The sequence below is a fragment of the Oncorhynchus gorbuscha genome, linkage group LG17, assembly GCF_021184085.1.
Source record: "Oncorhynchus gorbuscha isolate QuinsamMale2020 ecotype Even-year linkage group LG17, OgorEven_v1.0, whole genome shotgun sequence".
In the NCBI taxonomy this organism is placed as follows: domain Eukaryota; kingdom Metazoa; phylum Chordata; class Actinopteri; order Salmoniformes; family Salmonidae; genus Oncorhynchus; species Oncorhynchus gorbuscha.
The window spans coordinates 35,105,676-35,132,093 of NC_060189.1; the positions used below are offsets into that span (position 1 = coordinate 35,105,676).

At 42.5% G+C, this 26,418-nt stretch overlaps 2 protein-coding genes across 4 annotated transcripts in view; both read right to left on the reverse strand.

Moving 5' to 3' along the window:
• Window positions 1–2,294: 2,294 nt before the first annotated feature.
• Window positions 2,295–7,593, reverse strand: LOC124001936 (cofilin-2-like). Its single transcript, XM_046309104.1, has 4 exons — window positions 7,438–7,593; window positions 5,958–6,265; window positions 5,718–5,794; window positions 2,295–5,341 (listed from the first exon to the last, which is right to left on the reverse strand). Exons 1-4 carry the CDS (start codon window positions 7,438–7,440, stop codon window positions 5,229–5,231), a joined length of 501 nt encoding a protein of 166 aa, XP_046165060.1. The 5' UTR covers window positions 7,441–7,593; the 3' UTR covers window positions 2,295–5,228.
• A 213-nt stretch (window positions 7,594–7,806) lies between these two features.
• Window positions 7,807–26,418, reverse strand: part of LOC124001234 (bromodomain adjacent to zinc finger domain protein 1A-like) — a 55,501-nt gene continuing 36,889 nt past the window's right edge. For 2 of the 3 annotated variants that reach the window (XM_046307874.1, XM_046307875.1), the window contains exons 22-26: window positions 14,062–14,252; window positions 13,557–13,939; window positions 11,063–11,244; window positions 9,049–9,136; window positions 7,807–8,874 (exon numbers count right to left, since the gene is read on the reverse strand). In XM_046307874.1, the coding sequence (XP_046163830.1) occupies window positions 8,702–8,874; window positions 9,049–9,136; window positions 11,063–11,244; window positions 13,557–13,939; window positions 14,062–14,252 (1,017 nt within the window). In that variant the 3' untranslated portion in view covers window positions 7,807–8,701. The remainder of the gene's footprint in view (window positions 8,875–9,048; window positions 9,137–11,062; window positions 11,245–13,556; window positions 13,940–14,061; window positions 14,253–26,418) is intronic. The other variant, XM_046307877.1, reaches the window with a different exon arrangement.

Sequence of the window (26,418 nt, forward strand, 5' to 3'; positions counted from 1 at the left end):
AGTGTTTCTGTTTATATTCAGAGTCATAGAGTATCTCATACCAAATGCTGTTGAAGTAATATGGCTACAGGTTCAACTGCCTCACCTAAAGCCTATTCTTGTGGGAAGTTGCTATAGACTAACAATCAGTATCTGGATAATATGTGTGAAATGCTTCATAACGTATCTGATATCAAGAGCAAGGTATATTTTGTGGGTGACCAAAACATTGATTGGCTTTCATCAAGTTGTCCACTCAAGAAAAAGCTTCAAACTATAACTGGTGCCTGCAACCTGGTTCAGGTTATCAGTCAACCTACCAGGGTATTTACAAACAGCACAGGAATGAAATAGAGGTCTACCGATTATGATTTTTAAACTCCGATACCAATTATTGGAGGACCAAAAAAGCCGATTCCGATTAATTGGCCGATTTATTTGTAATAATGACAATAACAATACTGAATGAACACTTATTTTAACTTAATATAATGCATCAATAAAATCAATTTAGCCTCAAATAAATAATGAAACATGTTCAAATTTGGTTTAAATAATGCAAAAGCAATGTGTTGGAGAAGAAAGTAATAGTGCAATATGTGCAATGTAAGAAAGCTAACGTTGCAGTTCCTTGCTCAGAACATGAGAACATATGAAAGCTGGTGGTTCCTTTTAACATGAGTCTTCAATATTCCCAGGTAAGAAGTTTTAGGTTGTATTTATTATAGGAATTATAGGACTATTTCCCTCTATAAAATGTATATTTCATTAACCTTTGACTATTGGATGTTCTTATAGGCACTTTAGTATTACCAGTGTAACAGTATAGCTTCCCTCTCCTCGCTCCTCCCTGGGATCGAACCAGCAACACAACGACAACAGCCACCATCGAAGCAGGTTACCCATGCAGAGCAAGGGGAACAACTACTAGAAGGCTCAGAGCGAGTGACGTTTGAAACGCTATTAGCGTGCGCTAACTAGCTAGCCATTTCACTTCGGTTACACCAGCCTCATCTCGGGAATTGATAAGCTTGAAGTCATAAACGTGCCTGCTTCTGCAGGTAAAGGTAAAATAATGTAGTTTTATTACATTTTTGCCTTATTTGTTTGGACTCCAGGATGATTGATGGGAATCCTTAATTAATAAATACAAAAACTCCTTGTCTCGGAGCTATATCGTTCTGGTATGATCTTTGGTCTGTGTGCTGTTTACAATTGGATTCAAATACATAAAGCCTGGCTTACATATAACGAACACTAGACGGCACTAAACTCACACAATTATAATAATCTTTGATCAACAGTCTGTGTGCAAATTATGGTTTGGTGACGCCATGGTATTAACATGTAATAAACTACAAAAATATTTTTTCTTTCTTACCTTAAAAGTAATATTTTAAATATTCATTATATTAAAGGGGCAATCAGCAGTTTCTACATCCATTGATTCTTAAAGAAAATAACTTCTAAATGCCTCATCAGCTTAGTTTAACTGTCGTATTCCATCTGAGTCCAAAATATGAGCTTGATTTACTCTTTCAAAATAAAGTAAATGTAAACAAACACTGTTTAGCCTTTAATTTTTTTTAAAACTATAATATGTATATCCTGGATGGTTAGTCCTTGCATCCATAGCTCTGTCTATGAATTTGAGAGTGATTACATCTCTCCCGCCCCGTCCCTCAGCTTTTTACTTAAACAGTGTCGGGGAAACGCTTTGTTATTGTTTCAAGTGCTGATTGACCCTTTAGCTTTCTGTGATGCGATGCAATTATACAAAACAACCCCAATGTAATGAATCAAATCAATTCTAGACTTGAGTGTAACTTAATCACAGCATCAACATGGCTTGTTTTATTTTGCCATTTCAAATTGAGAAATATGTTTTGACATAGTGCAGAACTGTGACAACACTAATTGTTGCTTCATAACGATACATAACAGTTTGATCTCCACAACTAGTTTTATATTACTATTATTACTACTTTTTATTACTTGGTAATATTTAGATTTTGTCATCTGACTTTGATATTTGTCATTTACATTGTACACATGTACTGCACTGTTAAGGAGAGCTTGCAAGTAAGCATGTCACTGTACTGTTTACACCGGCAAGATCCTTTGCAGGTGACAAATACACTTTGATTTGATCCACACACCTAGATACTGTAGGCCCTTTCATCATTACATCCCTGATGTTGTTTGACTATAATGATGTATGACTGTATCATATGATGATAACTCTGAATGACAAGCTACATGCGCTGGCTGGCTGTGCTCATCTTGTTAGCATGGAAAATCTTGTGGAGAGCAAGGAGAGGTCACTTGTTTATTTTCATCTTTCTTGTCCAGACACATATTCTGAGTTGACATGAATAACAGGCACTTTGTTTAACATATGCATGAGGGTATAAGGGCTTACATGTACTGTAGGTGTCTACATGAAGTGCTCTGAGAGAAACCACATTCTAAATTCAACACAGTATCTTTCATATAGAGACACAGTAGGGAAAAGTTCATGGAATTTTCCACTGAAGAGGAAAATAGTTATGATTTAATCTTTAATTGGCTCGTTGACAAATGTATTGGATATATTGATTAGACTATTTAAAACTATTTTTAGACTAGTTAAGACCAACATAAATGATATGCCTGAGCAAAGGATGCAGGGCTGGTTCCACCAGACTATAGGATGCATTTGATGTGGCAGTGTCTAGAAGATGAAAGTTCAACAACAAAAAAGTCACAAAGTATGAAAATAAATAACCTGTATTGACCTTCCTAATAATATCCTCATACATTTGTATTTTATCAATCGGCCCATCCACCACCTTCCCTCTTCGGAGGACAAAAGTAACTCCCTTACTCAATAGGCATGTTTGTGTGACTAGGATAAGTTATACAGCAGTAGCCTTCAGACCAGTTTCATAACATTATTACATGTTTAGTCCTTTAGGAGACGCTCTTATCCAGAGCGACTTACAGAAGCAATTAGGGTTGCCTTGCTCAAGGGCATATGGACAGATTTAACCTAGTCGGCTCGGGGATTCAAACCGGCGACCTTTTGGTTTACTGGCCCAACGCTCTTAACCACTAGGTTACCTAACCATGACTAGTAGACTACAACGTTCTAGACACTGGTGACACCATTGGATAATACTTGTTGCTCACTAAGTTGTAGCGTAGTCAGACCAGACAGTGATACAACCAAGAGTTTGTTTGAAGTCTATTTGGTGTGACACCAACGCCAACCTACACCATATATTTCAGCTGTCACAGGACTGGGCCATCTGTTGCGTTAAGTTACTTCCCATAAGCAGGGGTTTACAACATCTTATATTAATACACCAAGGATTTTTTTCCTATGTGATTTTTCCATCCCCTTCTTTCCTATTCTGTTCTTTGAGTGTGAAAAGCATTCTTGGTAGCGGGCGGCAAGCGTGTGTACTTTAATGTGCTACTCTTCTCCTCTACCAGGGCTTCCCTTTCGCTGCTCTTTGGAAGCTTGTCCAGTTTTGCCATTTGTGGACAACGATGACAAGACACAAAAGCATGTGTTGGCCATAAATAGCTCTGACCAGCAGAGGCTTTCTCACTGCCTGCAGATCAAGTTCTCTACAGGCAGCAGGCCTGGCCCCCAGCCCAGTTGCAGTAAAAGACAAACCACTCGCTCTTTCCTAGAAGCATTTGGCCCTGTTCAAATGAAGGGACAGGGGCAGACTGGCCTGGCTGTTCATTGAAACTTAGATGGAGAGTATAAAAAAGGTGCTTTGATTAATTTGGGAAACTGCAGTTCTCTAAGGTTGAAAGAGCATTACATAAAAATATGATTCAATCTATAAATATTTCAATGACATAAGTTGACAGTTCTCCTATTCACAATGACATACAGTATGATCGGATGTTGGTCAGTAATGATTTGCTGTACAGAAATAGCCTTACTAGCTTGGCTTCACACACAACAGTGTAGAAATTAGATATAAGAAGCATTAAGGAAACCACCTTATTTCCATTTGGAGTTTCACACAGAAAATATAATGTATAGAGCTGAAATTATTCCCAATTACACACAATATATTTATACCAGAATGTTCCGTTAAGTTGTAGCTGCCCTCCTGAACAGAGCCCATTAGATTGTCACTCACTCACTGCATCTGGTTTAATTGAATAAAAAAATAACCCAAGGCAATATAGCATAGCATATAGACCAGATCTTTCTATTTCCTGTTAGAGGAAATCATTAATGTATCTCTTTATTGCTTCTCAGGCCTCCTAATGAACAGATACACTCAGAGACAACCCAGAACAGAAGACACTTCTTTCTGTTATCTGCCACAAGGTTTTATTGCAAAGTGGCAACCTCCTCGCCTGATCTCAAAAACAATGTTCCACTTAATGCTCCAAATGCACATATTGCCATCTTTACTGATATATTTGAATTATTTTGTTTAGTGTAAAAAAAAAAAAATGCAACCACAACCCCTCCTTTTTACGGTGGTGTACTGTACATTCAAATGAAAGTAAGGTGGCAATTGAACAGTCAAATACTCATCTGTTCTTGTCCATATGCATAACAGGAATGAAAACTGAGGTAACATCTCTAGTTGACATAAATATTCTTTATAGTTATTCAAAACTTTTTTGTCTCAACCTGTAGTGTATAAACAAAAAAGTGCTTTATATATGCATAGTCTATTACGTGTTTTGCCAGGTTGAATAACATATTGGATACGATAGAACACTTCAAATAAATACGTCAGTCATATGAAAAACCTAATTAGTGCAAAATACTTGCTTTTAGCTGTAACCTGGGCAGTGAATATGACTGTCAAGGCATTATAGAAAGCGTTCACATTTTCCTACTCTACTGAGCATCTATTCACTGTTTAGGCGGCAAAGAATGCAAAAACAGTGCTAAACTTTTTGTTTTGGGAGTGTTATTAATCTCAGGTAGTGTGGTGCTGCTGTACATATTTGTTTGGCAAAACACCTGATGAGTGAACATTCCTCGAAGGTAAAAAAATAAAATAAAAAAATACCAGGATTTTTTTTTTTAAGTCAGCTGGCAAAATAACATGTAGGCTTTTGCATATGTTAATGAGATCTCCTTTGTGCGAAAAAAGAAAAAAAAAGATAATAAAACTGAACAAAATAAAAGCCTACAGCTATTCCTTTAGGACCAAATTATATAGACACAACTGCTAAGGTGAAAGCGTCTGGAATCCAGATGGCACGTAAGTATTTTCCGTTTACAATGGTAACCCTTCGAGTGACACCACCACGTTTCCTCCCAACTTGTCTGCCAGGGTGGCACGGTCCTGGATGTCGTCTAATCCGTTGACTTGCCATTCGTGTTTGATACCTGGAAGAAAGATGTATAGAGCTGATTGCCATCTATTTTATACTGTCATGTTGAATACTAACAAGGCCCTTTCAATCATTTGCAGGGGTGTCAATTGGAATTTTGTTTGACACCACATTTTAAAAACTTTCTTTGGGGTTCAAATTGAATGGTGTTTTGAATAACTTCAATTGCTACAGCCATGAAACTTTTATAGAACATAGATCGGGAAAGAAAATAACTTATGTCGGTAAAAAAAACGTCTAAATTGTTCTAACAAGATAGAAGTTAACCGTTTAGACTATGCAAATTCACCTGAACAAATTACTGAGCACGATCATACGATATCAGGTCAAACACACAGGAATAGCAGTTTGATATAGCCATTGTCACTCACCTGTGAACTTCTTTTTAATGGCATCTTTAGAGCTAGCGTAGATCATCTTGCTTTTCAAGGGAGCACCCTCAGGTGCCCTGGAATGAGAGAAACAATTTAAGACTAACGTCCTTATTCCATACCACACAAATGAAAGTATCAGTTATTTTACCCAAAGTCAAAGACCGTGTTTCTCAAACTTTTTTTATACCTGGGGCCACCAAGCTATGGTTCTCCTTACATTACAACACCCAAACGTACCAAAATATAAATACCAGGTCTTCTTTCTTGGATTCTTTTGTTTCGTATGTGGCATCATATAAGCCGTATCTGCAATCATTGAGAGGTAGAAGTTTGATGAAGCAGGCGTATGGGTCATCCACCGACTCCCCAATGTCACCAACCAGAATCCACTTGCCCTCTTCCACAACAATCTTCTTCTTGTCATCGCTGAGGCAAAACAGCACAGCCTTTTTACGCTTTTTTACATCTTCGGTAGAGGATGACTTCCTGACTTTCATGTCATTGAAGACCTTGATGACTTCATCGTTGACAGTGACACCAGAGGCCTGCGGAAAGAGGGGGGAATAAAATGGCAGCCTTCAATATGTTTGTGCCCTGTTCAATAGCTAGTAAACACAGGGAACAATGCTGCTAAGACACTATAGTTATTATCATGTCCCTTTATTATGTGGACATTGAATCTAGACCCATAGCTAAACAGCATGGAAATGGGAAATGCTTTCCCTGGGGTCACTATTAGAAGGCATAAGAAACGCAAACATTTACACACACGGTTTGTAGCTATAGAATTAGCTACCGATACGAGTCATGCAGACTGAATAACAAGTGACTGCAGCATTGATCATAACCTTCCTTTCCTTTGACACTCATTTACAATGAATCAACACTTTCACTCTGACACTACCTGCCAGCACACCTGCTGAGTCATTTTGCATGCCACATAGGCTATGTCAGCTGGCCAAAGTGTTCCATCAATAGCGATGACAATTCGAACAGGAATCCATGGCAATTGGACATTCCAACACTGTGGTGTACTGGCTAACAACCCTCTATCACAAAAGTAGTCGCTGACCACTGAGTGACCACCACCCTAGCAACTGTCAGAGAATAAGACCGGAAACTAGCTAGCACTGTAATCCAGCAACCTTTTGCATGTGTCAAGGACCACTGCAGCAAACTAGCTAGTATGGGAACAAGCGTGGAAATCCGCATGGGCGCGTAATTAGCTTGACTCGAGTGCAATCAAACAGCACAGGAAACCTGTAAGACCATTTCAAGTAATCTAGTCTATCATCTATAACCAGCTAGCTACAGAAGCTTATAGCGTAGAAAATGTGATTGCCAGCAGGATTGGTTTTAACGTTAGCGAGAAGCCAACTTGTCTTCATGAGCTGAAAGTTTAGCGATTACCGTTAGACAGAGGACTGCGCTATAATTAAATTAAAATGGCCGCCTTAGGCTGCAGGCCTAGCAGCAATCCTAAACTGGAACTGATTTTAGAAATTTACAACGGTATATTATTTAACTTGAAACAAACTTCGTAGCTACAGCTAATCACTATGGAATGTCCAAAGCAACTAAACCCAGCAATCAAACATTGGTATGCAAGCAAGCAACGTTTTTCGAAAACAGCCCAGTGTAACAAAGTTACAAAAAGTTCCATCTACACCGAACTAGAAACTACCTAACATCTAGCTAGAAAAGTAAAGCAGTTTACCATGACGTCCGATCGTCGGTCCTGTGTGATTTGCGATTATGTGGGTAAATAGATATGGTAATGTTTGGACGAGCCGACCGGGTGTGTGGGACTGGGAGAGAGCGGGGGAGAAAGGTGGTGGTAAAGGGGCGCGCCAGTATGAGCCACTGCACTTGCAGCGGGCGGGATCAGGAATGGGATAGGATGAATTTATCCTATGACATACTGATGACAATAAAGCTAAGCAAGGACTTCCACATTCAACTCAGGCATGCAGGCAGCGGTAAGTTATTTTCTAACCCTACTAAAAATGGACACCTCAACTAAAAACAAAACGCCTCACAATTATTTAGAAGACATTGGCAACAAAAGTGAGAGATGACCAAGAAATATGAATCAAAGTCTATTTATTTTTATATATAGGAAAATGTACACGATAGCAAATACAAAGCAAAGGTGACAGTTAGGGGGACAACACTCAGTATTTAGACCCTATCCCAAACAGTTTCTAAAGACTGAACTCAAAACTAGGCCAATAATTCTTTACAAAAAAATGTTCTATAGAAATATAAATAAAGTTATTGCATTCAAAACGAAATAAATAACCAATGAATGATAGGAAATAAGGGACATAAGAAATAATATCGGTTTCCAGTGTAGTGTTTCACTGAAAGATGGGAACCTGAAACAGTTGATGTAAAATATGTTCAATATTATGAAACTAAAATTTAACTGTCCATATTAAGTTCCAATACTTAATTCAGCTAAATCAACTGAAGTACAAAAAGTATGTGCACAAAAATAGTAGTCTAGGAATGCTGCCAATATACAAAATATAAATGCACTGTTGAAACCTGGTTTCAAACAACAATTTGTTTACCCTGAGTGAATACGAATAGAAAGGCTTTTTGAAATATTCAGTGCAAATACTTTCACAACGATATAGTTGTTCCTGCCTTATCTTGAGAGGGTATGATATTTACACTTCCAAAATGGTTTGGGAATGTTCAGACTTTACAATGCACGGTCATATTCACTAGAAACAAAAAGGAAGAAAACAGAACAAAACAGAAGGACAACCTGAATTATATGACCGTGTGTATTTTCTGTCATTCAGGGCTCATCTGTAAAAGAGACCTTGGTCTCAGCATGACTCCCTGATAAAATAAAGGTAAAAAAAAAAAAAAAAAGTATCCAATAACAAATGTTGTTTTTGTCGCAAAATCAATTAAATTCTTGCAACGGTTCTGCCTGAATACGACCCAGTAGTTTCAGTCAGTCAGCTTTACATCCGGGGCCGCTTCTGTGGAGGAGTGGTCCGGTCTGCCAGCCCCAGATTAGAGACTTCTGAGTTGAAGAAGGCTTGGAGCCTTGCTCCTGCTTTAGCTTCATTCGTGTGCCGAGGGTTGTATTGTAAACAGTTGGCAAACATGAGCTCCACGTCCTCAATGTACTCCGCTGTGAGATAGGAGGGGGAAAAAGATGATCAGAAATAATTTCAAATCTGGTGTGCAGAACCATGACTGCATAAAACTTGTTTTTCATGATGATAAAAAATGTAATCAATATACAAGGAAATGGTTCAAGTCTTAATTTGTGTTGGTTTAGGTAAAAGCAAAAAAATCAACTTACTAGCTGTTTTATATTCACAGTTGTTGACCTTTTCTCTGATAGTGCTCAGAGCTATGGGTCTTTTGATAATGTCGAAGTAGTCTGGAACCTGCAGAAGTGAGGACAGATAAATCAGAGGGTATTACAAGTAACCGCACGACTAATCAAATAAACATTTGTCACATGGCCGCAAACATAGAACATGTGCTGTAGTTAATTTTTGCGTGTGTCTTTGCCTCAGTAGATCAACGTGAACATTTTCTGTCCAAGTTACCAAAAGCATTTGGAGATTGATGTGCATTTGCTGGCCGTACAGTTAATTCCAGTGTCTACCTTCCAGCGGAAAATCTTGGCCACTGTGTGCACGCGCATAGGCTACCTGCCTCTCCCGAAGCATAGTCTACTAGCCTACTACTGACGTTAAACGAGATTCATTTGTAATTAAACAATGGATTAACTTTTTCAACACTAGTTAAGGATACTATAGTTATGTTTCACATAAGATTTATTAACTACAAAAAAGGTAAGACATGTTTAAAAGGTGTACTGTGTAGAAATCGCCCTGCCATTTCCTGGCTGATAAAATTCTAATTCCAGTTTGTGACAAAACAAACAAGTATAATGTAGAGTAATTGTACCATAACCAAAAATATTATTTTCTGCTGTTTGAAGCTGGTGTAGAAAACAGTGTCACCTAAAAGATTTTAAAAGTGATTGCAGCTTTAGTTCTGGTACCGCTCTGCACACACAAGCCTGTTAGCTTTCTAGTTTTGGTCCAACATTGAACCAACTCTCTAAAGACATTCAAAGTTCCTTCATAAAAGCTGGTCCTCCAAGGGTATAATTCTATGGGCCTAGTTCAGATAATGCATGTCATAACAATAAGATGCCCAGTGCTTCAAAGCAGGCCTTCGTCCTCGGCCCTCTCTCACTTTCTCGCCACCTGCTTTATTGTCAGTCACCTCTTCTGCCCCATACTAACTTTTTCCCACTGCATAAAAAACTGCTCTGCTGTCCTTGGTGAAGTAATTTAATGTCAAGCTAAATGTGGTTTAAAAAGGAACTTCATAAACCATTACTTTATTTTGCTGGTCGGAAAAGTGGAATGAAAAAATATATATATTCTGTTCCGAACGAAACGACTGGAAAATACATTTGGTTCCAACACCTGTTACATAGTAAGATCAATGCCAGCCAGCTAACTTACGAAAATATAGTGAAATAACTAAATGTTTTAGATAGATGAGCATGAAATGGGAATGGTCTAATTGACCCAACAACCAGGACCTTCCCTGATTTGAGGGCTAAAACAAAAACACACACAAAACTTTAAAAAATATAGATACATTTGCGATTATTTATACAGATCTATAATGATGCATAAATAGAAACAGGAGGTAAGATGCCAGAAGACGCAACTGATGCATATGGGATATTTTTTATTTCTCACATTCAGAAGCTGAGCTACGACCTATAGTCGAGGGGTCAAAGAAATTGAACTTTGCTTAGGAAGTAGTCTTACACAATGTGTGACTCTCGCCATCAATTGATCTATTCACTTTTAGTAAAAGACCATATGAATCATTAAATTGAGGGGTCTTGATTTATTTTCCTTATCCATTATTACATATCATTGAATAGCCTACCTATAAGATGTCATGATTCTTGTTAAACTACATAGAATTGTAGGAATTCAGTTTAAAAACAAAAAATTACAATGTGAAAAAAGGGGGGCCCTGGGAAAAAAGATGGGAAACCCTTGAGTTAGATAGTAGGCATCCACAGTGAGGTAGCTAGTTGTATTCAAAGTGTATTCATAGGAGTGCTGCCTGTGTGTGTGTGTGTGTGTGTGTGTGTGTGTGTGTGTGTGTGTGTGTGTGTGTGTGTGTGTGTGTGTGTGTGTGTGTGTGTGTGTGTGTGTGTGTGTGTGTGTGTGTGTGTGTGTGTGTGTGTGAAGTGCATGCGAGCATATGTGTTTCTCTGTGAGCCAGGCTGGAACAGAAATAAATGTACCTTTAAAAAAGTAATGTATTACCTGTATCCTGGACACGAGCTTCATGAAGGGCCAGCTGTCTTCATGTCTGACAAGCTCTACGGTCAGGTGCTCGCAGGCAGACAGTTCATGGACTCCCAGGTTCCTCCCTGAGCTGCGGCGACTGGACGAAGAACCCGAGACCGAGGGAGTCAGGACCAGCTTGGGCTTGGGGGAGACCTCTGCTGGAGGAACAGAGAAGATTTAGCCAATTGTGAATATCAAAGATGTGAACTGTCTGAGAAAAACTAAAAATGACTCAACTAGAAGGAAGCTGTGTAACTGAAGACACCTCCCTGAGGATTTAAGCGCTACAGAGCCTTCAGAAAGTATTCACACCCCTCAACTTTTTTCACATTTTGTGTTAGTCTGAATTTGTTAAATGGAGATTATGTGTAAGCATAAGGCCAAGGAGGTTTTTCAAAGCCTCACAAATAGCACCTATTGGTAGATTGGACACACAATATCCCATAACTTAAAATTAATAAAAAATGAAAAGCTGAAATGTCTATAGTTGATAAGTATTCAACCTCTTATGGCAAGCCTAAATAAGTCCAGGAGTGAAAACATAATAAGTTGCATGGACTCAGTGTACGACTACCTCATCTCTGTACCCCATATATACAATTATCTGTAAGGTCCCTCAGTCGAAACATGAATTTCAACCAAAGGCCAGGGAGGTTTTCCAACGCCTCGCAAAGAGCACCTATTGGTAGATTGGATAAGATAAAATAGCAGACATTGAGCATGGTGAAATTATTAGTTACACTTTGGACGGTGCATTAATACACCCAGTCACTACAATGATGCAGGTGTCCTTCCTAACTCCATTGCTGGAGAGGCATTTCAGGGATTTCACCACAAGGCAAATGGTGACTTTAGAACAGTTTATTGGCTGTGATAGAAAAAAAAAGACGACTACATTGAATGTTCGAGTGGCCTAGTTACAGTTTTCATTTAAAATCGTCTGGAAGATCAATGGCGACATAAATTGCTGTCTAGCAATGATCATCAACCAACTTGAAGAATTTCTTTAAGAATAATGGATATTATTAATAAATTAATAAATATTGTACAATCCAGGTGTGCAAAGCACTTATACTTAACCAGAAAGACTCACAGCTATAATCGCTGCCAAATGTGATTAAGGGGGTGTGAATTAAGGTGATATGTTGAATTAATTCAAATGTAGGTTGTGTTTTTATGTCCGCTAGTTCGTATGTCTTTTTGATCTTCTCATTTACACCAGATATCTGTATATAATGACAAGATGCGCATGTCTCTACCATAACAATGGGAGCCATTGTTCCAGAGGCGGGAAGGTAGGTGGACAAGCTTAGGGCCAAAATAAACCTATAGAAACACATTGGGATTTTGGCTAGTCAACTACTTCGCTTCTTGCTCACACAGTAATAGAGAAGTAAACCTTTCTAACAAAAGCCTGTCTGAATTGCTCAAATTGCATGCAGCAGACACTACTAAAACAGGAGTATATTAATGAACATTGATTCTGGAAAATGTATGCTCAGTTGGTGGTGCGCCACACTGTGGTACCACATACCGCTAGCAGCATTTTAGCCAAAGACTTAAACTAGCTGTGTTTTATAAATGTGCAAAAAGCATAAAACAAATCTCATTCTGAGAAATAAAGTAGGCTGCTTGATTTAAACATCTGAACAAAGTGGACAGGCTAGCATGCTGTTCAAATAATTTATGACAGAAGGGTGTGTTCATAACAATTAAACTGTAAATAGCTAACAAATTGATCCAAGTTGGCTAAACGTGAAATAAAGATTCCTATAAAGATTAGCTGGATACTCACTAGCACGTTGGCTTGTTCTTAAGAGACTGTTTATGAGACCTGTGTTCATTTTCTATGATGCCTGCTACAAGAAGTGAATGTGCATTATGCATGGTTCTGGTTAAATCTGTAACAAAAAGGACATTTTCATAGATATGAAAGCCTGATTGATCAGTGATTGCAAAAAAAGCAGGTTAAACTATTTTGATAAAATAATAAGTTGGTCTTGACGGTGGAAGGCTTATATTATATTAAGCACAAGTATAATTTCACAAGCCCTGTATTCATTACACTGCATTTCAATCAGAAATAATGTATCTGACCTTTAACTGTACAACAAAGCTTACTCGGAGAAAAAAAACTAAAAAGTGAAAATCGACCTTAAGTTTAAAAATAAAATAAATATGATTTTTAGGCCACTTCGGCAGCCCCATTGTGAATACTTATGTAACAGATTTCTGAACTTCATTTTAATACATTTTGCAATTATTTCTAAAAACACATTCACTTAGTCAATGTGGGGTAATTTGTGTAGAGGTGAGACATTTTTTATATTTAATCCATTTGGAATTCAGGCTGTAAAACCACAAAATATGGAATAAGTCAAGGGGTATGAATACTTTCTGAAGGCACTATACATGACAAAATTAACATTCAACACTTCTGTACAGAAACATTTTGCAGATCTGGTCTTACCGGAGATGGGTCTTCTACGGGAGTCTGCCTGAGAAGGAGATGGAGTAGGATGGCTGCTTGTCCTGCTGGAGGTACCGCTGGAGGCCAGTATCTCGTGACTGATCCGAGAGCTGACTCTGCTGCCTGGCCGTGGTGGGCGTCTGCCGTTGGAGACTGGGGTGGGCTTGTTGGAGACTGGGGTGGGCTTGTTGGAGACTGGGGTGGGCTTCTTCCCCGAGGACTTCGCGGAGGCTCCCTTCCCAGCTGAGAGGGCCTGTTTGGGGGTAGTGTGCTGGCTCCGGGGAGTGGAATGACTTGAGCTGCTGGTGGTCCTGCTATTTGACCGACTGCCTTTGGTAGTAGGCACAGGAGGTTTCACAGCAGTCCGGCCCTTTTTAGTGACACTATAGGAGAAGAGGGAGGCTGAATTGAGGAAGGGAAACTTCGGATATATGAATACAATGTTTTGGTTTTACGATGATAGTAAATTAACACAATTACAAGTATAGTGACGGTCAAAACACACCTCTTCTCTTCATCCTCGGTCTCCTCCTCTGATTCCTCTTCCTCAGATTCTTCTTCCACTTCATCCTCTGACGACTCCTCTTCCTCCACTTCTTCCTCAGAGTCGACAGAGGAGCGTTGGCGGGAGGTGAGGCGGTTGGCTCGCCGTTTGGGACGGCACTCTGGGCAGAACCAGTCCCCTTCTGGGACAGCCTGGACAAAACATGGATAGAGCAAGGGAGAGGTTTAGATAGTTACATATCAGGACATATATTGACAATATCGTATAGACAATGTCGCAATATTATTTTGGCGCTAGTTGGCTGTACCTGCACCAAAACTCAACTATTTTTACTTCATAGCTCGTTCTCCATCTTTTTAAATAGAGACAATTTGTTTGGCACTTATTTCCATGATGACTGACCAAAATGTAACGTTATGACTACTGTTGCATTTGTCAGTCAACTTCGGTAAAACATACTATGGGGAGCCGAACTCACGCGACTTCGGTTGAAGGCTCTACAATCACGCCTGACAAGGCCGATGAAACCCGTGCCTCACTGGAAGTGCCGCCTTCCACGGGCGAAAAGCGCTCGGCTTCATTCCTTAAATTAAAAGGCCCCTCTTCACCGAGCCCAGGAATGGGTAGTGCGGGACCTTGTTTCCCTCCTACAGGGAACCGTAGTTATAGTCATAACATCACATTGTCTCTCAGTCAGTCAACCTCAGTACCATATTCTATTTGGAAATGGTCACCGCCAACCCCAATTGATATTAAATTAAACGGCCCATGGCAGACAACCCACACCTGACCACGCGAGATGCGGGTATTGTGATTAAGGAGCGCTGCCTTGTGACTTCCCCTGACCCAGCTGTAAGCACACTGTGCTTTACTGGGAGCAGTGACATTCAAGTGACAAAACCTCACAAAATTGTGCAGTGATGCTCAAAAATATCTCCAATAGTCAACCCTTTAAACAACGACCATGACGTTGCCAGACCCATGGTGGAGTGGGCGCGTACACCGCTAGTTAACGTTTGCCTATATATGCCATCGAGATAGTTGCCACAATCCAGCTGGAGAGACACTGCTTAGAGAACGCCCTTCCACAAGCGGAGTACAGGAAGGGTGTACGGATAAGAGGTTCCCAATATTTTTGGCCGAGGCCAAAGCCATGAGCAGGTAGGTTTTGTTGTAGAGGATCTTCAGATCCACCGACTATGGAGGCTCAAAGGGGCCCGCACAATGCTTCAAACCAACGCCAAGTCCCATGTGGGCGCAATAGGTTTGAGACCGCACACACCTTTCAGGAACCGCACCGTCAGGAAGTGAGCGCCCGTGAGGTTCCGTCAATTCCCACATGACACTCAGACAGCAGCCATGTACACTTAAAGCAGAGAATGCTTGAAAAGCTCATGTAGAAACATAAGGATGCCCCTTATAAAGCACCGAAAAGGAACAAGTCCTTGATCTTGGCAAAAGTGGTCAAATGCAGGCCACTTATACCCATACAGTCCTCTCGTGGAGGGTGCCCTTGTAGATGGAATGGTAGTAATAATCTTCGGGTGTAGACCTCTAACCCATAGGAACAAAATCTCTGGCCTCGCTTGCCAATTCTGCCCGGGCGCCTGGGACAACAGGCGGAGGAGCATTAAACATGGACAAGCTTCCAACATGTGTTGTGCTGCCATGAGACTATGGTCTGCATGAAGCCCGGCCCCTTCACGGGCACAGGGGGCTCTGGGCAATGTAGTATCCCATTGGCCAAACGTGGGAGAACTTGTCACAGTAGTGTTTTTGCGGAGGGTCAATCAGATATGTGCCACGGTAATAGCTAACTCGCCTCGGCAAATTAGCCAACCTGGCTAGCATGCTTTGCGGCGCTCGTTTAGCTAGCCCGATCTCGAAAGTCAACGTAGGACCAGATCACCGAGGTGGGAACGGACCCGTCAACAAGTCTGGGAAGAGAAACAAGTTGTGCTTGACCGAGGCAGACAGGCGGCGGGGGTTACCCATCGAACCTGGCCGCTCCCGCTGTTCAAAAAGCCCCCCGTAACCGGCGACAGAGCACACATTGCCAGGGTTGGGCGCAGGCAGCCACACCATGCACCACACGCAGGCACACAAGACATTTGCGCTGACCACCCTAGCTCTGGTCCCTGAAAAGGAAAGCCGAAGAATTCTACAAGTCTTTCCAGGGAGTTTGTACACAGTACGTGGCAATGTGCACACAGACCGGTTTTGAGCGATAGCCGCCCGAGCGTCCTCCAAGCAGAGAAACTACACAGAGAGCGAGTATCTTTCAGAAAAATGCTATAATCCTGACAGGAGGCATGACCCAGAACCCAGCTTAGCCATCGTCGTCTAGGTCGTTCTTTTAGCCATCTTACTCATTGCACTAATAAACTGAAGATTAACTAAAAAACACATTAGAAAACAAGTACAAGCTTCAGCACACAACGTCCATGGGGGTGAGCACGCTCTACCTCTATGGGACGGTTTAGTTGCAGCAATGCAAGACAGTCTCGCGTTCAAATGGTTTGTTTTAGTATCATGAATCGTTACTGTAAATGAAGTGAAGAGCTAGATAATTGAAGGAATGAATCTGAGCCTCACGCTTATCACCTGTGGAAGGCTTCCAACAAGAAGTGGATTTTATTGTCCTTGTCAGGCGTAATTGTAAGATCCTTCAACCGAGGTCGAGAGTGCCACTCCCCATAGCATGTTGTACCGAAGTTGACTGAGTGAAAGAGAACTGGTTTTCTCATGGCTCGCTTGTCTCTCCGCACCAGACATTTGATGCTACTGTTCATTATCTATCCCGTTACCTAGTCATTTTACCCCTACCTACAGTGGGGAGAACAAGTATTTGATAACACTGCCTATTTTGCAGGTTTCCTACTTACAAAGCATGTAGAGGTCTGTAATTTAGATCATAGGTACACTTCAACTGTGAGAGACGGAAACTAAAACAAATCCAGAAAATCACATTGTATGATTTAAGTAATTCATTTGCATTTTATTGCATGACATAAGTATTTGATATCAGAAAAGCAGAGCTTAATATTTGGTACAGAAACCTGTTTGCAATTAGAGATCATACGTTTCCTGTAGTTCTTGACCAGGTTTGCACACACTGCAGCAGGGATTTTGGCCCACTCCTCCATACAGACCTTCACCAGATCCAGATCCTTCAGGTTTCAGGGACGTTGACATCACTCCTTAGTTGCCCTGGCTGTGTGTTTCGGGTCGTTGTCATGCTGGAAGACCCAGTCACGACCCATCTTCAATGCTCTTACTGAGAGAAGGTTGTTGGCCAAGATCTCACGATATATGGCCCCATTCACCCTCCCCTCAATACGGTGCAGTCGTCCTGTCCCCTTTGCAGAAAAGTATCCCCAAAGAATGAGGTTTCCACATCCATGCTTCACGGTTGGGATGGTGTTCTTGGGGTTGTAACTCATCCTTCTTTCTCCAAACACGGCGAGTGGAGTTTAGACCAAAAAGCTCTATTTTTGTCTCAGACGACATGACCTTCTCCCATTCCTCCTCTGGATCATCCAGATGGTCATTGGCAAACTTCAGACGGGCCTGGACATGCGCTGGCTGGAGCAGATGGACCTTGCGTGCGCTGCAGGATTATAATCCATGACGGTGTAGTGTGTTAATGGTTCTCTTTGAGACTGTGGTCCCAGCTCTCTTCAGGTCATTGACCAGTTCCTGCCGTGTAATTCTGGGCTGATTCCTCACCTTCCTCATGATCATTGATGCCCCACGAGGTGAGATCTTGCATGGAGCCCCAGACAGAGGGTGATTGACAGTCATCTTGAACTTCTTCCATTTTCTAATAATTGCGCAAACAGTTGTTGCCTTCTCACCAAGCTGCTTGCCTATTGTCCTGTAGCCCATCCCAGCCCTGTGCAGGTCTACAATTTGATCCCTGATGTCCTTACACCCTCTCTGGTCTTGGCCATTATGGAGAGGTTGGAGTCTGTTTGATTGAGTGTGTGGACAGGTGTCTTTTATACAGGTAACGAGTTCAAACAGGTGCAGTTAATACAGGCAATGAGTGTAGAACAGGAGGGCTTCTTAAAGAAAAACTAACAGGTCTGTGAGAGCCGGAGTTCTTACTGGTTGGTAGGTGATCAAATACTTATGTCATGCAATAAAATGCTAATTAACTACTTAATCATAATGTGATTCTGGATTTTTAGTAGGAAAACCTGCAAAATCGGCAGTGTATCAAATACTTTTTCTCCCCAATGTATATGTACCTCAATATCATAACCCTGCACAACAACTCAGAACTGGTAGCCCTGTGCATATAGCCAATATATCGTTTCTCATTGTGTATTTATACCTTATATTATTTTTCTCTACATTGTTGGGATGGGCCCCTAAGTAAGCATTTCACTGATAGTCTACACCTGTTGTTACAAAGCATGTGACAAATCAAATTTGATTCAATGGTGAGCAATACATTTGGAACATTTGAAACCCAATAAAAATGTATTGAATTGCAATACACATGTATCGGCATCCAAGTATCGTGATATCATATAGTGAGGTCCTGGCAATTCCTAGCCCGAGTGATGACATAATATGACTGATGTATAGCTGATTTCAAATTGACTGGCACACCCCACAGTAAAGCGATGACCGGGCAAGCCCACAGCAGGGCCATGCCAGGTGGCCTATTCCTATAGCCTGCATATCCTACTTCAATAAATATGTTACAATTTACAGAATGGTATTTTATTAGGATTCCCATTAGAGGTCGCAAAAGCCGTTACTATTCCTGGGGTCCACACATCTTGAAACATGACATAATACCGAACATTAACAGATAACAGCTCAAGAACAGAACTACATACATTTTAAAAGAAATTACAAAGGCACACAACCTAAATATCAATACATACTGGTGGTGTAAAGGACCATAGTTGAGCAGTGATCCGTACTTATCACCCCCCACGGTCGCCATGCATGTGAACCGCAGATCAATTGTTGAACCATCATAGTGTGAAATACAGTTTTACTGCCACTTACTTTTTAAAGTAATAATTCCCTACATCTCGATGCAGAGTTGCAGTGAAGAGATAAAGACAAGACAGATGCTGTGTTTTACTCTGAAGCCTGAAGGTTGATTCGATTAATATTTTTTAAACAGTTGTGTGTACTGTTCACGAGAACGGGGCATGTTGAATCCCAACGAATCAATCCTGGATGCTTGCGTTGCAAAAAGCAAAGATAAAAGAGCAGTGACAGCCATGGCTAGTGGGTGGAGCTGAAGAACTGGAAAAGCCTCCCGCTTCATTAAGTCTCATGTATGGGAGCATTTTGGTTTCCCTGTCAAATATGATGACGGAAGAAGGGTGGTGGACAACACCATTACGGTGTGTAGTCATTGTGCCACAAGAAAGTCGTATGATCATGGAAATACATTGGGCGTGGCCACAAATTTAAAGTGTCATCACCCTCGTGTGTCAGTGACGGGAGTCAACTCAGCCAAGAGACAACTTCTCACCGCGGCATTTAAGCCCTTTGCTGCCGAATCAAACTGGACTAAAGCCAACATCCCAAACCTATTGGGGATGTTTATTGCTGCAGACATGAGACCATACTCTGTTGTAGAAAAAAGGGTTTAAAAATATGGTGAAAGTGCTTGAGCCACGCTACAAAATCCCCTCTCGCACCCACTTCAGTATGAAGATCGTGACAGATATTTATGAACAGGAAAATATCAAAATTGTCAATGAATTATCCAAGGCATCCTCTGTTGCCCTCACCAGACTGATGGAACTCCAGGGCAACGGAAAGCTACTTGACTGTGACTGCTCACTGCACCAGAGGAGTGGACCTCCAGGGTAACAGAAAGCTACATGACTGACTGCTCACTACACCACAGAGTGGACCTCCAGGGTAACAGAAAGTTACATGACCGACTACTCACTACACCACAGAGGAGTGGGAGATGCGAAGTCCGGTGCTACAGACACGCCCCCTCTATGAGAGTGACAAATCTGGCGCAGGTACTGCTAGGAGCAGTAGCAGAGTGGAAGCTAGAGGCCCAATAGCAATAACCCAACCACCACAGATAATGCCAGAACCAAGTAAATGAGAACCAAGTAAATGCAGTGATAGAGGCTGGGGCCACAGATAGCTTGCTTTGCACGTGTGATCAATTTAGCGTCTCAAAGGGGAATCTCAGGTAACCAGATGGACCACCTCCTTGGGAGGATCAGGAAGGTGGTTTCCTTTTTCCACCGAAGCACAACAGCCACTCATGTGCTTAAGACCAAGAAAGAAATGTTATAGCTACCGATCCACAAGCTCATACACCATGTCACAACAACATGGAACTCCACTTATGACATGTTGGAGAGCTATCTTGAGCAGCAGGCAGCTGAATACTCTGCACTGACAGACCCTGAAAAATGATGATAACGTGAAAAGTGACAGAGGTCCTCCAGGTGCTCAAACGCCTCAACAGTTAAACAGTAAATTGCAAGACGGCGCCGACAGAAATGGTCGCTTCGAGTTCTTAGGAAACTGTGCAGTATTTAGTTTTTTTAATGTATTATTTCTTACATTGTTACCCCAGGAAATCTTAAGTCTTATACATACAGCCCGGATGAACTATTGGATGTAAGAGTAACGTTAACTTACCAACATTACGACCACGAATACGACTTTCCCGACGCGGATCCTCTGTTCGGACCAGCACCCAGAACAATGGAGCGGATCCCAGTAGGCAACCCAAAACCACGGCGCCGCAGACGTGCACATCGCTCAACACTCCCGAGTATACTACTCTCCAATGTCCAGTCTTATGACAACAAGGTAGACAAAATTCGGGCAAGGGTTGTCTTTCAGAGAGACATCAGCGATTGTAACACTGTTTCATGGAAACATGGCTCACACGGGATAGTCGGTACAGCCACTCTGTTTCTTCACACATTGCGCCAACAGAAACAAACATCTTTCTGGTAAGAAGAAGGGTGGGGGTGTATGCCTTATGATCAACGCATCGTGGTGTGATCATAAGAGGAACTCAAGTCCTTTTGTTCACTTGAACTAGAATTCCGTACAATCAAATGCCGACCGCATTATCTACCAAGAGAATTGTCTTCGATTATAATCACAGCCGTGTACATCCCCCCAAGCAAACACCGACCATCCTGAAAGAAATTCATTCGATTCTATGTAAACCATATATCCTGAGGCTGCATTTATTGTAGCTTGGGATTTTAACAAAGCTAATCTGAAAACAGCTCCCTCCATTCGGCATAATCTGAAAACAACCTTTCCCTCCATTCGGCAAATCTGACCACGACTCCATTTTGTTGCTCCCAGCCTAGACAGAAAATAAAACAGGAAACGCCCTGCTCAGGTCAGTTCAACGCTTGTCCGACCAATCGGATTCCACTCTTCAAGATTGCTTCGATCACGTGGACTGAGAAATGTTCCGGAAAGCCTCAGACAACAACATTGAGGTATACGCTGATTCAGTGAGCGAGTTTATTAGCAAGTGCATCGGTGAGGTTGTTCCCACGGTGACTTATAACTTTTCCCAACCAGAAACCGTGGATTGATGGCAGCATTCGCGCAAAACTGAAAGCGCGAACCACTGATTTTAATCATGACAAGGTGACCGGAAACATGACTGAATACAAACAGTGTAGCTATTCCCTCTGCAAGGCAATCAAACAAGCTAAGCGTCAGTATAGGGACAAAGTAGAGTCAACGGCTCAGACATGAGACTTATGTGGCAGGGTCTACAGTCAATCACGGATTACTCAAAGAAAACCAGCCCCGTCGAGGACACCAACGTCTTGCAGACCTGAGCTTATAACTTCAAATTATTTTTCAAAAAGATGTCTACATTGTTTGGGGAGAGGGTAGACCTCTTTGCAGTCACTATGCCCCCTGCCGTGGATAACACCCTCTCACTAGCAACTGAAGTGCCAGTCAAATTAAACTTCTTTGCTCGCTTTGAGGACAATACAGTGCCACTGACCAAAACCTGCGGGCTCTCCTCCTCTGTGGCCAATGTGAGTGAAACATTTAAACATGTTAACCCTCGCAAGGCTGCCGGCCCATACAGAATCCCTAGCATGCGCAGACCAGCTGGCTGGTGTGTTTACGGATATATTCAATCAATCCCTATCCCAGTCTGCTGTTCCCACATGCTTCAGGAGGGCCACCATTGTTCCTGTTCCCAAAAAGCTAAGGTAATTGTTACAGGAATTAAATTCCTCTATGTTTTAATACCCAATTAAAATGAAACCGTCAATTCATAAGAATTTGTAAGACTCTTATTTGTATAAAATGGACAGAGACCAGTCTTTAAAATCAACCAGCAGCGTTTATTCTCGAGAGTACTGCCCATGATACATTTTTACCACAGGTTATAAACTGAAAATGACATCCGCGTTTTCTAACTGTTCCGTCTGTTCTTGACACTGGTACAAAGGCTGTATAGTTCTCAAGCCTTCCCACACCGTCTATCCTAATTTAGATAATTTATGACCGAGCCAAGGTCTGCCTGTGTAGACAAGCCTTCTAGCCAGTCTGGCTATAAGTTCATTCATTTCTACCAAGGAACAGACAGTCATTGTTCTAATTCTTGATTATATTTACACACATTATATTCAGTACTAGGATTATAAAGAAAATTCATACATATTCAGTAATATAATAGTATTCTGATTAGTCAGTCCTGCTTGAAATGTATACATAATTAGTCATTATTGATAAAAATTCCCTTAACAGTAACGGAGCTAAACAACTATAATCCCGTAGCCCTCACTTCCGTCATCATGAAGTGCTTTGAAAGACTAGTCAAGGATCATATCTTCTCCACCCTACCTGACACCCTAGACCCATCCCAATAGGTCCACAGACAGCGCAATCACACTTCCCTAACCCACCTGGACCCTGGGTCTCAACCCCTCCCTGTGCAACTGGGTCCTGGACTTCCTGACGGGCTGCCCCTAGGTGGTGAGGGTAGGAAACAACATCTCCACCCCGCTGATCCTCAACACGAGGGTGTGTGCTCAGCCCCCTCCTGTACTCCCTGTTCCCCCACGACTGCGTGGCCATGCACGCCTCCAACTCAATCATCAAGTTAGCAGACGACACTACAGTGGTAGGCTTGATTACCAACAACGACGAGACAGCCTACAGGGAGGAGGTAAGGGCCCTCGGAGTGCGGTGTCAGGAAAATAACCTCACACTCAAAGTCAACAAAACGAGATGATCGTGGACTTCAGGAAACAGCAGAGGGAGCACCCCCCTATCCACATCGATGGGACAGTAGTGGAGAGGGTAGTAAATTAAGTTCCTCGACGTACACATCACAGACAAACTGAAATGGTCCACCCACACAGACAGCGTGGTGAAGGCGCAATAGCGCCTCTTCAACCTCAAGAGGCTGAAGAAATTTGTCTTATCCCCGAATACAAACTTTTACAGATGCACAATCGAGAGTATCCAGGGGGCTGTATCACCGCCTGGTACGGCAACTGCTCCGCCCACAACCGTAAGGCTCTCCAGAGGAGAGTGAGGTCTGCACAACGCATCACCGGGGGCAAACTACCTGCCCTCCAGGACACCTACACCACCCGATGTTACAGGAAGGCCAAAAAGATCAAGGACAACAACCATACTGAGCCACTGCCTGTTCACCCCGCTATCATCCAGAAGGCAAGGTCAGTACAGGTGCATCAAAGATGGGACCGAGAGACTGAAAAACAGCTTCTATCTCAAGGCCATCAGACTGTTAAAAACAGCCATCACTAACATTGAGTGGCTACTGCCAACATCCTGACTCAACTCTCTAGCCACTTAATATTAAAAATGGGATGTAATAAATGTATCACTAGTCACTTTAAACAATGCCACTTGATATGTTTACATACCCTAAATTACTCATCTCATATGTATATACTGGAAGAAGCTAGCTAGCTTACAAAGAATAACAACAAAAAATATCTAGTTAACAGAAGAAAGGAAGACAAAATAAGGACAAAAGAAGGACAGAAGAAAAAGGAAAAGAAAGAGGACAACAAAGTGAAACAGTCAGCACTTCTATTGCAACTTCGTATTTCGTCGTCCTAACGTAGTCTACACTGCTATCTGCCCAGCAGCTAGCCAGCTAGCAAACGTCCACCGTCTACCGAATAGCAGCACTGTAGAAACTATTACACTCAACTGAACGACTTGATTAGTGTAGTGTTAGCTAGCTACATAGTTGTCTTTGCCGTCTTCGTATCCAAGATAATTGTGTAGTTTAGAGCGTGTAGTCTTAGAGTGATTATCTTAATTTACCGAGGTTAGCTAGCCAGCTATTTGTCGTCCTTAACGTAGGAGACACTGCTAGCTAGCCAACAGCTAGCCATCGTCTACTGAATAGAACTTCCGCCCTCAACAACCCGGTCGCATTCCGCTTCGCTCCACAGGTAGTATCACATTTTTCATTTCATTTCATTACAGCACAACGGTTTGATTTGTTTGATCGTAGCTAGCTACATAGCTAGCTACATAGCTGTCTGTGTATCAAAGATAATTGTGTAGTCTAGAGCGATTTTCTAGGTTAGCTAGCCAGCTATTGTCGTTCTTTTAACGTAACGTAATCAACACTGCTAGCTAGCCAGCTAGCCCCCGAATAGCAGCACTGTAGAAACTATTACACTCAACGGAACGACTTGATTAGTGTAGTGTCAACAACGCAGCCACTGCCAGCTAGCCTACAAAGTCAACAACGCAGCCACTGCCAGCTAGCCTACTTCAGCAGTACACTGTATCATTTTAGTCAATAAGATTCTTGCTACGTAAGCTTAACTTTCTGAACATTCGAGACGTGTAGTCCACTTGTCATTCCAATCTCCTTGCATTAGCGTAGCCTCTTCTGTAGCCTGTCAACTATGTGTCTGTCTATCCCTGTTCTCTCCTCTCTGCACAGACCATACAAACTCTCCACACCGCGTGGCCGCGGCCACCCTAATCTGGTGGTCCCAGCGCGCACGACCCACGTGGATTTCCAGGTCTCCGGTAGCCTCTGGAACTGCCGATCTGCGGCCAACAAGGCAGAGTTCATCTCAGCCTATGCCTCCCTCCAGTCCCTCGACTTCTTGGCACTGACAGAAACATGGATCACCGCAGATAACACTGCTACTCCTACTGCTCTCTCTTCGTCCGCCCACGTGTTCTCGCACACCCCGAGAGCTTCTGGTCAGCGGGGTGGTGGCACCGGGATCCTCATCTCTCCCAAGTGGTCATTCTCTCTTTCTCCCCTTACCCATCTGTCTATCGCCTCCTTTGAATTTCATGCTGTCACAGTTACCAGCCCTTTCAAGCTTAACATCCTTATCATTTATCGCCCTCCAGGTCCCCTCGGAGAGTTCATCAATGAGCTTGAAGCCTTGATAAGCTCCTTTCCTGAGGACGGCTCACCTCTCACAGTTCTGGGCGACTTTAACCTCCCCACGTCTACTGCTGTTCTTCCACTAACCTCATTGCAACTCCACTCCAAGTCTCCGACCACTACCTTGTATCCTTTTCCCTCTCGCTCTCATCCAACACTTCCCACACTGCCCCTACTCGGATGGTATCGCGCCGTCCCAACCTTCGCTCCCTCTCCCCCGCTACTCTCTCCTCTTCCATCCTATCATCTCTTCCCTCTGCTCAAACCTTCTCCAACCTATCTCCTGATTCTGCCTCCTCAACCCTCCCCTCCTCCCTCTCTGCATCCCTTGACTCTCTATGTCCCCTATCTTCCAGGCCGGCTCGGTCCTCCCCTCCCGCTCCGTGGCTTGACGACTCATTGCGAGCTCACAGAACAGGGCTCCGGGCAGCCGAGCGGAAATGGAGCAAAACTCGCCTCCCTGCGGACCTGGCATCCTTTCACTCCCTCCTCTCTACATTTCCCTCCTCTGTCTCTGCTGCTAAAGCCACTTTCTACCACTCTAAATTCCAAGCATCTGCCTCTAACCCTAGGAAGCTCTTTGCCACCTTCTCCTCCCTCCTGAATCCTCCTCCCCCCCTCCTCCCTCTCTGCAGATGACTTCGTCAACCATTTTGAAAAGAAGGTCGACGACATCCGATCCTCGTTTGCTAAGTCAAACGACACCGCTGGTTCTGCTCACACTGCCCTACCCTGTGCTCTGACCTCTTTCTCCCTCTCTCTCCAGATGAAATCTTGCGTCTTGTGACGGCCGGCCGCCCAACAACCTGCCCGCTCGACCCTATCCCCTCCTCTCTTCTCCAGACCATTTCCGGAGACCTTCTCCCTTACCTCACCCCGCTCATCAACTTATCCCTGACCGCTGGCTACGTCCCTTCCGTCTTCAAGAGAGCGAGAGTTGCACCCCTTCT

Coding starts and splice junctions, on each gene's coding strand:
- LOC124001936 (XM_046309104.1), bottom strand. Junction 5,795..5,957: donor GACCTGGTATTTATATTTTG/GTACGTTTGGGT, acceptor CTCTCATTCCAG/GGCACCTGAGGGTGCTCCCT. Junction 5,342..5,717: donor CATTAAAAAGAAGTTCACAG/GTGAGTGACAAT, acceptor TCTTTCTTCCAG/GTATCAAACACGAATGGCAA.